Below are 12,498 nucleotides of genomic sequence, written 5' to 3' on the forward strand. Positions count from 1 at the left end.
TATTTGTTTGATCTGTTATGTGCAGATGTTGTGCTATAATTCTCCCAAGAGAGGTTTTTCTGTGGTGTTTTTGGTAAGATTTAGTGGAGGCAGACACCACCAAGCAGCTCTATATCTGACTATTGCAGGCAATGGCTAGGGAGGTCAGTGCATTACCAATGTTTGTGTGTCTGTCTGTCTGTGTGTGTTCCATTGTGTCTGTATATTTCTAGGGCCGTGTTCTGCAATTGCAGCAAATGCTGAGGCTGCATTTGCATCCACGGTGAAATGTTGGCCTTCGAACATGAAGCACTACTATTTTGCTGTTGATTAAATTTTGACTTTGTGTTTGTGGGTCTTGTGTGTGTTTGCATCTGTTTGTGTGGTTGTGTCTATGAAAAGAAATGTAAACATAAACGTAATAGACTATTGTGAAGAGGGAGCTTTACTATAGTACATTATGTGCCCTGTTTATCCGGCAAGCCTATAAGTCCCACATGCACATACACACACACAGAATACAGTACACACTTTGAGGACACAGCTGGTGGAAAAATAAAGCTTATCAAACTAACTAACAAATCTAGCTGTGCCAGAGAGAGAGTGAGAGAGAGGAAGAGGTGGAGTCTGTCCAAAAACGGTGCAGTGCCACAGCCAAGACCCTGGGCCGTAGTGCAGGGCCAATTAGTTCGGTAAGGCAATGACCCTCTGTCCTCCACTGACTAACTGAACCAAAATGTTTGCAACATCTCCAGTGTAAGTAATTTCAGCTTGCATTTGATGAATGAGTAATGCAAAGTTTAAAACCCTGACAAATAATGTTTCAAATCCATAAATCCTGCAAAACTAAGGCATAAAGACAGATCTGGATTAACAATTTCAAATATAAGGAGCCAGAACAATCAAGTGGGGTAGGAGTTATCTGTTTTGGTCACGTCTTTGCGGACCAATAACAAGTACGCGGCATGACTGCTTCAGACCACGCATGCTAATAGATTGATGTTCTTTGTTGGTATGTGATCTTTTTATGTTTTACTAACCAGATATCCCTTGTGTCCATGGATGGCTTCCCCTCACAGTTCACAGTCACGTGTAGTGTGCCTCAAGGCTCCATCCTCACACCATTTCCTTTATCCATGTGTATCCAAAGTCTCTTTGCATAACTCTATTACATAATCCTAAATTTTGAGAACCATTCTAGAAGATCCCATCATTACCCTTTTTTCACCCACAGCAAAAAAATAGATAAATCCTGAATTGTGAGACATCAAGGGCCAGGTTATGCTCGAAAAGAACTAGTTCGTATGACATGTTGTCTGATCAGGTCAGAAGGCAAAAGTCTTTATAGCGTTTAAGACCGATTCCGATGTCGTAAGGTTGTGGGGGAAGAGGGTTTCCGTAGCTGTTCGATCATCCAACAAGCAGTTCTGATGAATGAAAATTAAGTAAATGCAACATTTATGAAGCATCAAACTGAACTAAAATTGCTATAGCAATTGCCACCAACTGCTATTGGTGCGACCTGTGACAAACTATACCAAATTGAAATGTCAGATAGATAAAAGAAACAAACTGGGAATCATTTCATACTGTAAGAATCTTGAAATGCTATTTCTTACTCAACCAGTTGAACCGTGTTTCATAACACAAGCTGTACAATAAGATGTAAAAAAAAAAAAAAGTGATACAAGTGCACCACACTGCAGATACTCATGAAATAGGCATGTCAAGGGCACATGGGTTTACAAACACACTCACACATACTGTAGAAATATACACACCTGCGTCTCCATCTGTCTCAGACATGACTCAGCCCCTCCTGGCTTTCACCTCATATGGGACACTGAATACACACAAACAGACCATGTGCGCACACACACACACACACACACACACAGACACTCACCTCATCTGCCGTACTGTAACATACTGTGAGCGCCACAGCTAGCACTTTGTTCGTAACCTTTTACACAAAGATGTGACATTGATTATCTGCCAATGCTGGAACACTGATGTAAAATGAACAGTTCTCCAGAGATGAAATTCTCACCATTCAGTTTGGGACAAACTTTGCTTCTTTCATCTTTTTTCCTCCTAGGGGAAGTTTTCCACACCTTTTCTCTGCACTTCATCTTAGTGTTTTTGCCCCTCTGTTCTCGTACTGATTGACATGGTGCAGTCTAATGGGACAACAGCAGAAAAGGATTTTCACCGAGTGAATGAAATGCCAGCGTCTACCCAGTGTAAAATGCCATGCCTTGAGGTTTATGTGTATGTGTGTAGGTGAAAGTGTTTGTCACGGAACAAACATAGAGAAAGTAGGTCGTAAAGGTGCTCCCAGATGAAAGGAGAGGGGAGTTTATCCTTTTTTCTCCCCTATTCTCCACCCTGCTCTTTATCTCTGTCTGAGCAGTTTTCTATTTGCACAAAGGGCAAGAGATAACAAAATGCGTTTTCCCCCTCACCTTTTATTCTCCTCTAAAGCTATATTTGCACCGTCGCTCCTTTCAATTTACACTTTCAGCGTTTCTTCAAACTCCAAATGAGAGCGTCTGTTTCTCTGTGCTGCTCCATGTATATATTTAGCAATGTTTCCCAGAGCGCCTCGACACAGAGCAGTAGGAGAAGTAAGGAGGAGCAGAGAGAAAGAAAAACAGAAGGAGAGGAAGATTAACACGGCTAATTAGGAGTCTATTGTTAGTTGTATGAGCAGGATGAAGCCACCCAAACACAAAATATTCTGCGATACAGACGTCACTGTCAGGCAGCGGATAAACAGGCACACATGCATCATGTGCACACACACAAACAGAAACACTCACAACAATTAGGTCGCATGCAAATCAGTTTCAACACATGTGCGAGGTGCGACAGGTAGAGACAGTGAGGGATACAGAGAGGAATATTGAAATGAGCGATGGTAGAAATCTAGAAATCAAAAATGAAGAAATAGAAAGGTTGATGACTTTCAATGGAGACAGACAACGGAGGAAAACAATGAGTCAGAGATGCTGTTTATTGTTTAAAATGGTTCAGTAGAGTGGCAGCTGTAATAAGTTGACAATTATTCATATGTCAGTCACCCACACACACACTTGAGATTGTTTAAAACTTTCCCCACACTGTCACTAAATCCCTGGTGTAACATCTGTCATTGAGCGACAGGATTTGCGTTGCCTTCTTCTTTCAAGTAGATGCTTCTTTGTGTTTCAGGCCCATCTCTGTCGACTGCTTCTTTTACTTTTCATTGTGTTTTGACAGGTGAGACCACTGCAGGCTGCCACAGAGAATCATCTCAGCCTCTTTGTCCTAAGTCAAAAAACATGCAGTTGTAGGACATCGGCTCAATGCGGTTGATTTTCCTCATCCTGGTACAACAAGATTTGGGTAGAACAAGATCCCAGCAGCGCTGCCCATAGGGAGGGAAGAAGTCGACAAAGTAGGCGGGGGGGAGAGGAGGGAAAGAACAATTGGATGAATAGTGAAAGAGATGAGAGGAGGAGTAGAAAGTACACATTAGAAAGGAGGATGAACAGAACAAGGAGAGATGTAATGAGGGAGCGGGGGAAAGGTAGGTAAGAGGGATGGGTGGAGTGATGGAGGAAAAAACTTTAGGAAGTGAGACTTGTCCTCATGTCTCCCATGATAAAATCATGAATAAAGATCATGGGATAAATATAGATAAGCTGTTTTTACTTTACATACAAACACTCACACAAACAAATATGCACACACTTTCTTTATCTTCCTCTGGCAACATGAGACAATGCTTCATGCACTAATAAAGCACACTGAAATGAATTTGTACCAACTGAGAAGGAGAAGGAAACTGAGTTACTGGTGGAGATGGGTGGGGGGGTTATGGGACAGTTCAGAGAAAGCCTTTAACATGATCACAGCAGGGACAGACACGGAGGAGGAGAAGAGGCGAGGCGGTAGAGGGGGAGGAGGAGAGGGGGTGGCAAGGGCCTGCCAATACAGATAAATACTTCATCCCACAACACACAGAGTCACTGAGACTGGTGCCCAGAGGGGGAGAGAGGATGCAGGGAGGCAGGGAGAGAGAGCAAAAGGCTGAGAGTGAAGGCAAGGCAAAAAGACAAAAAGCAAGAGAAGAAGAGAGTGAGAGATGGGACAGCTGAGAGACAAAGCTAAGCCTGGAAGGTAAAGGTGTCCTTAACTCTCACAACCCACTGTCTGTGATGCTAACCAGGGCTGACACAAGACACACATTCACACACATGCATCCACTGAGACACACAGCACAAACCCACACACTTAGATATGGTGTCGCAGACACTTTTCTATTATTGTCCTCTCTCTTGCCGAGACTGAGGTTTCACTCCTCCAACTCTACTTGACACCTAGACTAGAGAGAGCGCTGGTGTGAAAAGACCGAAAGAAGACTGAAAGAAAGACAGAGAGGGAGAGATAGAGGAGATGTGCAAACAAATAGAAAGAGAGTTCAGAAAGGACAGAGAGAACAAAAGCCTGGATGAACAGACAGTGAGATGGTGGAGGTTCAATGTAAGCAGGGAGTAGAAGAAAGAAACTGGGGAAAAGGTTGTGAAAGTGTAGAATTTAAAAGGTTGCACTGAAAGCTTGAAATATTGCTACTCGAAGAAGACACTGAAACATATTTGATTTTTTTATTTTATGCTCTGCCTGTTTTTTTCAATTCATATATTTAAGTATGTGGGCTGCCAAACATTGCACCCATATGTGATTGTTTACATACGTATCACCTCGTTTCAAAACCATGGACATTAATATGCAGCTATAAAAGCCTCCACTCCTCTGGCAAGGCTGTCCACAAAATTTAGGAACCTGGCTGCAGGGATTTGCTCCAATTCAGGCGCAGGAGCATGAGTGAGGTCAGGGACCAATGTAAGACCTGCCTTACAGTCGGTCCTAATTCATCCCAAAGGTGTTGGACGGGGTTGAGGTCAGGTCTTTGAGCAGGCGAAACTCAGAAAAACGTTTCTTTCTAAACCTTGCTCTGTGCATGGGGTCACTATCATGTTGAATCAGGAAAAGGCCTTCCCCAAACGGCTGCCTCAACAATATATTGTTGTATGCTGTAGCATTTTGATTTCCTTTAACTGGAGCTATAAGGTGTTTAGCCCAAACCACACACATACTTATAGTGTCTCTGTTTCTGCATGCAGATCTTTGGTCTCTGATCTTTCCCTGTTCTGTGTAGTTTTTTTTTTCGTCCAAGAGTTTCTATAGGGTTATTTCTCAGATTTTAAACATTTTGTGCCTGGTTATGGGCTAGGTTTACAGGCAAGTGCCACGGTTCTATCATTAGTGGCAATTTGGGATGATTTCTAAAAAATTCTGGATTTTCCATGCAGCCTACAGTACATTTTTGTTTTTCCATACTGATGGGCAGAAACCAACAGAAAAAGCTAGAGAGAATAAGAAATATTGCTTGAATTCTGTGTGTGTGCATATGTGTGTGTGTGATCTTGTGTATTTGCATGTGTGAGTGTGTGTGTTTGTACATTTGTGTCAATCAGGCGGTTGATCTTTTTGTTCCCTCTCTTCCATGGGGAGCAACTCCCCCTCATCATTAGTAATGAACCAGCAGCGGTGAAAGGGCCAAGCCACAGTCTCAGCCCAGAGAGACAGATGAATATTTGATCAGCCCTCTCTTTGCTTTTGTGTGTGCGTGTGTGTGCGTGTGTGTGACAAAGCTCAGGGAGGTCAGTGCAAAGTGTACATATTTCCATTTCTCATCTCCCCCTGTCTCTCGTCTCTCCTTTTCTCACCTTCACCTCTTCCTGCCTCTCTTTTCACATCATTCCTTTCTTCACCTATTTCTATTTATGTTTTCACCACCCTTACCCTCTCCTCTCGTTTCTCTCTTCCTCTCCCATCCACCACTCTCTTTTACCATCTCTCCCTCCTCTCCTCCTGCAGGACTGTGCAGAGACAGAGGTGGACAGGAACAAGTGCTGTACCTTGTGTAACATGTTCTTCACTTCCGCCATTGTGGCCCAGTCCCACTACCAGGGGAAAACCCATGCCAAGAGAGTCCGCCTGGTGTTGGGGGAGCCACCCAGCCTACCCACAGCCATGACCAGCCCTACAAACACAGGTATCTCACACCTTCTATCTGTCTCGCCATTTGGGCTTGATTTTAACAACAGGATCAAACTCACACATCCAAACATGCACTGTTGGAGCCATGTATCTTACAGTACTTGAACTGCAATGCTTTCATAGTGATCACAGCAGGTATATAGCAGCTAAAGATGTCAAGGGAGTGGCCGAGTGCTGTTTACACACAGAACCCGTCCTCACTGGAGACCTAGGTAATTAACTTGGTCGTAAAACACACTCTCACCTCTGCTCGCACACACCCACGAAATCCAGACATCCACTTTTTGCAACATGTATCACTAAACTGAGAACTATTTTTAGTTCAAAGCATATATTTTTATCTGAAGTGGATTTGGAAAGCTTTAGTCATGCTTCAGTCAAAGTGTCTAGCCTGGATATCAGAGGAGGAAAAAGTGTCTGGAAATGCTAACATGCCAGAGGCCCAAGAAATAAAATTTTGAAGGTGAAGCGCACAGACAGCCTTTAATTTATAAAGATCTTATGATTAATATAAAATCTCCTTAACAAATCAAGACAGCTGCAAATTGATTTTTGTTCATTCTCATGATTGTTTAAGAGGAGCATTTTTTTGAGTGTCAGTGCTGGTGAGGCGTCTCCAGGGGAGCTTTACATAATGTGATTCAAATTGGATTCAAAGTGAAAATTCAAAGAGCTATAAACACGCAATCGCTACAAAATGGAGTGTTATAATCAAGCCCCTGAGTGACTTTTGCAAAACTTTGTCCTACTTTGGAAAAGTGTCACTTCTGTACAGCCGTTGCCGGAAAGTTTGCACGGTTTTGTGACAGTCGGACCTGGAGGAAAAGAAACAAGAGAACAAGAGCAAGGAGAGAGGAAGAGTGACCTGGGAGAGAAGAAGAAGATTTCAGGAGCGATTAAAGTCAAAAGTAGCCTTCACAATCACTCTGAGATGAGCGCTTCACAGAAGATGCACAGCCAAGCTGACAGGCTTGTTCGCACACGGACACAGAAACACACACGTGCACACACAATCATCACAAACACACATGAGCAGGATGACTGATGCCTGCACATTCGTGCTAGACATTCACTTGCATCTACAGACACATGGATGCTAACATATATACAGAAACACAGTCAAACATACACACGCACACAAACCACAGTGAGGAGAGAGAAAGCAAGGGTCATGTGTGTCGTAGAGGTGGAGAGCAGAAACTGTACCTGAGTTCCCTCCCCTTTCACACATCCCATCCCCACAAACTCCAAACCACTGCCTCCTCCTCCTGCACACACACTATCATGCACACCCCCTGTGCCCAACTCCGTGAAAAACACTTACTTCTGCTCCAGTGTGCAGAGATCACAGTCATGGGAAGGGAAGTCAAGAAAGGGTGGGAAAACAAGGGATGGAGAGGAAAAAGACATCCAAGGATCTCTCCCTGTTTCTGCTCAGCACGTGCTGTTCCACAGAGCTGAGCTCAGGAGCTTCACTCATGCATGGCCACACACAAACACACACACAAATGCTGCACCAGAGATTTAAGGATGGCCTCGTCTTTGAGATTAGTAGCAGAAAAATTAAATGACAGTAAAAGAATTACAGGGTTGCGTTTTGTAAGTGAGATGATAGTGTGGCGAAGGCAAACACAAGCGAAGGGAATGTGAGTGGGTGTGGTTGGTGAGATGAGCCGAGACAGCCATAGATACAGTAACTATGTGAACAGAGCCCAAAGACACATCAAGGTATGAGAAACCAATCAGCTTGCAGGGCTAGAGTCAAGTCAACACAAGCGCACACACAAAAAACACACATAAACTAACACACCACACACTCATGGTCTCTGGTCAACAATTCCTGCCTGCTCTTCATTTTTGTTATCAGTGAGCTGATGGTTGTTGTGAAAGAAGTGATATGACTCATTTTGGTTTAAAAGCATGTGTGAGTGGGCTTTTGTTCGTGATCTAAAATGTTTAAACGTGAGATATTGTGGCTGTGTAGAAATAGCCGGTATAACTCGAGAGTCATTGACACATTGTAGATGGCGAATCGGCACATTTGGACATGCCATCTGGCATTAGAAGCTTTCTCACACAATTTGGCTGTGGACCTAACACCCCCTCTCTGTGTTCAAATAAACAGTTTGAGCAGAGATGATTTCTTTGGTACACGTACTGTACCTTACACACACACACACGCACACACAGACAAGCACCCTATTCTGGAGGTTCATTCATGCGCACACACACACGCAAGCCTTCACACATTTTCTCAAGCATGGATTATACATTCAATCCGCCACCCAAACACCCACATGCACACACAGACACGCGTGCAGCCACACACATATATGCAGTCTTCACTGCGTGAGCCACAACTGCGTCCTGTGGACATGTCAGTGCCTGTTGGCTATTAATGGGCAATCACCATGGTAACCAGTGTCATGTCACGAGTAGCAGGTCACCTGGATGTCTGCCATTTCTCTGTTTTTTTCATACCCTCACAGATGAGAGTAGAGGAGAGGGATGAAAGGGGAGGAAAGATGAGTGAAGAGGATGTAGGTTAAACAAAGATGAAGCAGGAGCGTTCTGAAGTACAGTAGATTACAGGAGAAAGCCAGTTTCTAGCACTTGCAGACTGGTCCCCGAAGTGCTTCCTCCTGATCCTCATCTACGTTCAACAGATGTGACCGACAGCAATCTATTCCTCTTTGCTCTCAGTCTCGATCAGTACGATCTAAACAGCTTTCAAAAGTATGTGTGTGTGTGTGTGTGTGTGTGTGTGTGTGTGTGTGTGTGTGTGTGTGTGCATATGGTTGAGATTTCATCTGTGTCTGTCAGAAAGAGTGAGTGTGTGTGCATTTATGCGAATATGAATGCATGACATTTTCATGTTAATGGAATTTCATGAAAATATTTTCATTTCATATCATTTTCGCCTTAAAACATTTGCATTTGAATTAATGTTAATATGCACCCTCACTCTCTTCTTTCTATCCTCCCTTCTTCCTTCTGCAATTCCTCACCCCTCACTCCTCGTCTCTACCTCCTATCTGTTCACATCTTCCCCCAGATTCCTCCCCTTCCACCCCGGTGCCCACAGACCCCGCTGCGTGTCCCCCTCCTTCCCCTGCCCTGCCCTGGCCCATGGCGGTGGACGGCGGAAACAGTGGAAGAGAGGCCGGGAAATACTGCTGTCTGTGCAGAGCCTGGTTCAACAACCCGCTAATGGCCCAGCAGCACTACGAGGGCAAGAAACACCGCAGGAACGCAGCCAGAGCACGCCTCCTGGAGCAGCTAGCAGGCAGTCTGGATGCCACAGAGAGCACAGGTCAGCCTCTTGGCCCCGAGCCCAACACAAGTGGCAAGTGAAGGGCAGGAGGGGTGTTATGACTTTGTACGAGGAAAGGCGATAAGGGGGAGATCACATTCAAGATCTGTGGCAGTGAGGGTGGACTTCTGAAATGTTCATATGCCTTTCAATGTGGTGTACATTTTCCAGATATTATCCTGAGGTAAGCCACACCGGTTACTTAGATAAGATTAGCACCATCAGCCACTTACTGTAACGATCAGCTTATTCACATTCACCATACATGTGGACAAAAACATGGGTTCTGTATGACTGACTAGCTTTCTCCTGTCTTCTTGAACCATATGTATTTCCATTAAATCAGTCTCCCTTGGATCGACCCCCTCTACAGCCCCACTGTTATATATATATATATATATATATATATATATATATATATATAGTAAAGAATTGATGTCCCACAGATGGATTACCTTCTTATAATTACCTTTACATTTAGATGGAGAATTATAAAGTTTTATATTGTAGTTCTGTAGGAGGGCCAACATAATATATAAACTATTAAACTCTGTGAAGTCAGCCTGTGAAAACAGTTGTAAAATGTTGTTTGTGGCTCTGAAACAGCTTTGTCAAGTCATTATCCAGATATCTCGGCTTGTTGGCTTGGAGGCTTCAGATTTTTATTAGAAAGCCTATGTTACAAACTGGGGCATGTAGTTTGACAGACATGGACGATTACCAGGTCGTGTGGGTCCAACAAAAACACGCTATCGAGTTGCATTATTGTAACTTTTGGAGCCAGCGTTTTTGGAGCTTTGCTTTTTTAATCAGTCAACTCTATGGAAATAAATAAATGGTAGTACTAAATCACTAAAGCACTCAGAAAGGTGTTTACTGGGTAAATAATCTTAAGGCTTGGACTTTAAGCCAATAAAATGAAAGAGTTAGCTCATCTATCATCCCAAGCAAATATCTGTCTCTCCCTAATGAATTGTGTATCTCAGCCCAAGTGAAATTTTGACACATCTTATTCATCATCTGTTTGCCACGGTCTAACCTTTCCATGTCAGTTGTCTGGGGTCACACTCTCCTCATGTTACAGCATAGCTTTCACGCTTGTTAGTGCTGGCATTGCAATGTGTAAAACTGTCAAAAAAAAGTCATGGGACCTCTGTTGGCATGCTGCATTAGCATACATAAGAGAAAATACACTATACAGTGTAGCAGCTAAATAACAACACATTACACACTAATATTTGAGCTGAGGGTTGAAATATGAGTCCCACTCAGACTGAAGGGCCAATCAAGAACTTAGTAGATTTTAAGAAATTATTTCTTACTGTACATTAGTAGCTGCTCAAACTGAGATCAAATTACAGTTACCATAGCAAGTCCTGGGTATTAATTACTATTCTATGTGTTTCTCCCCCTTAATTCCTCTCCCCTCCCACACAAACACTTCCACGCACAAACGTAGAAGTAAGAGGACAATGATTCACATGCTCATACATACATTTCTGCCAGAAGGGTATTCTAATGAAATTATTAATAGTATTTGGCACAGAAAGTGCTTTTCCTTTTCTGGTTCCTATGAGTGATATCGTCCAATATCATCCTACGGCAGCACGCAGCTCAACATGCACATGAGTGCCACACAACACCTCTAATGCACATGCATACAAGTTTGACGCACTCGTACCGCACACACAGCACGCAGCACACTGCCACACATGCATGCAAATCCTCCGTGAGCCGAAGCTGTGCTGTTCACTTTGTGCTCCAGGTGCTATGACACAAACCATCATCTCAAGAAGCCAATCATATTAAAAGCATGAGTCATGTTGCCGCCTACACTGGCTCAGAGGCTTTAAGAGGTGTCATGTTGGATATCGTCCTCTATCCACACACTGTGACCCAGATCCCACAACCTCAGCTGTTTTTTTGGGAGATTTTGACACCAAATCTCAGCGTGTAACTACAGAACACATTTAAAATTGTAAATATATAATAGACATATATAAAAGTCAGGTTTTCCTTTTGATTAAGCAAAGATATTTGCAGTCAGGGAAGAGTGACGCTCTACTGCAAAATCTATTAACCGTCTTCTTTTCAAGGGCAATGAATTGGTCTAAGATTTCTCGCCGCTGACGTGATCTATTATATGTGCCATCTATCAAGTGTTTGTTCCAGTGCTTTTAGTCTGAAACACTTTGTTCATCACAGTACAACTCCATTGTCAGTAGTTGTTTGTTCTTCAGCTAGACACATTTCCATTGGTGCAAGATTCTCACATCTGATTGGCTTTTATCACCACTTCAGGTGTCAAGTCACAGGTGTGCCGGGTGTAATCTCCGAGGGAGGGTCGAACGTGAGGCAGCAGCTGAGCTAAGAGAGGGAGGGAAGAATGAGGAATACATTCTCTGCCAAGTGCAGATTCATCTCTGCTCTTTTGTCCTTTCTTTTCCTTTTGTGGAACTGTTCTCTTTACATTATATTAATCTTTTTCCCACCGCCTTCCTGCTGCTGTACTCTGTCTCGTGTCCTTGTTTGTTGTTGATGTGGTTGTTCTGTGTGTAAATGTGTGTGCGTACACCACTAGGGGCTCCGATCTCTCGTCATGTCTCATCTGTCATCCTCATTACCTCCCCACGAGGCACAGGTGAATTATTTACACACCAATATTCCCTCTCTCTCCAAACTATGAATACAGAATCTGTCTTGTTCTATTGTCTGGTTGTTTCCTATGATACTGACCTTTACTTGTACTTGTATATTCTTTCCTGCCCCCCCTTTCACACTCTCACAACCGAAACATATCAGAAAATCCCCATGACATTTATATAAACACCATTTCTTACTCTTGGATTTTTTTGGTGTAACTGCGCAGACAGGGCACAGGGGAGACAAAACCCTTGGAGGTGGATTACAGAGGTGGACAAGGGAGTTGCAGTGGGGGTTGCTACTGACGAGGGATGGAGCCCGGCTGACTCAGCTGTGTCTTTACATAAATCAGGGGTAGAAACCCCTTTAAGACAGAGCCAGCGCATTGTCTCTTCTCTCTAGAGACTCAGTAGAGTATTAGAAGCAGTGAGATAAGTGTCTAGGACTGGAGTGTG

At 43.4% G+C, this 12,498-nt stretch overlaps 1 protein-coding gene across 4 annotated transcripts in view; it reads left to right on the plus strand.

Annotated features, from left to right (window-relative positions):
• zgc:171482 (zinc finger protein) overlaps positions 1–12,498 on the plus strand; it is a 51,036-nt gene that overhangs the window by 19,780 nt on the left and 18,758 nt on the right. For 2 of the 4 annotated variants that reach the window (XM_044214968.1, XM_044214971.1), the window contains exons 4-5: positions 5,905–6,082; positions 9,143–9,433. In XM_044214968.1, the coding sequence (XP_044070903.1) occupies positions 5,905–6,082; positions 9,143–9,433 (469 nt within the window). The remainder of the gene's footprint in view (positions 1–5,904; positions 6,083–9,142; positions 9,434–12,498) is intronic. The other 2 variants (XM_044214970.1, XM_044214972.1) reach the window with 1 other exon arrangement.

This window comes from Siniperca chuatsi, linkage group LG11 (genome assembly GCF_020085105.1).
Source record: "Siniperca chuatsi isolate FFG_IHB_CAS linkage group LG11, ASM2008510v1, whole genome shotgun sequence".
Taxonomy (NCBI): domain Eukaryota; kingdom Metazoa; phylum Chordata; class Actinopteri; order Centrarchiformes; family Sinipercidae; genus Siniperca; species Siniperca chuatsi.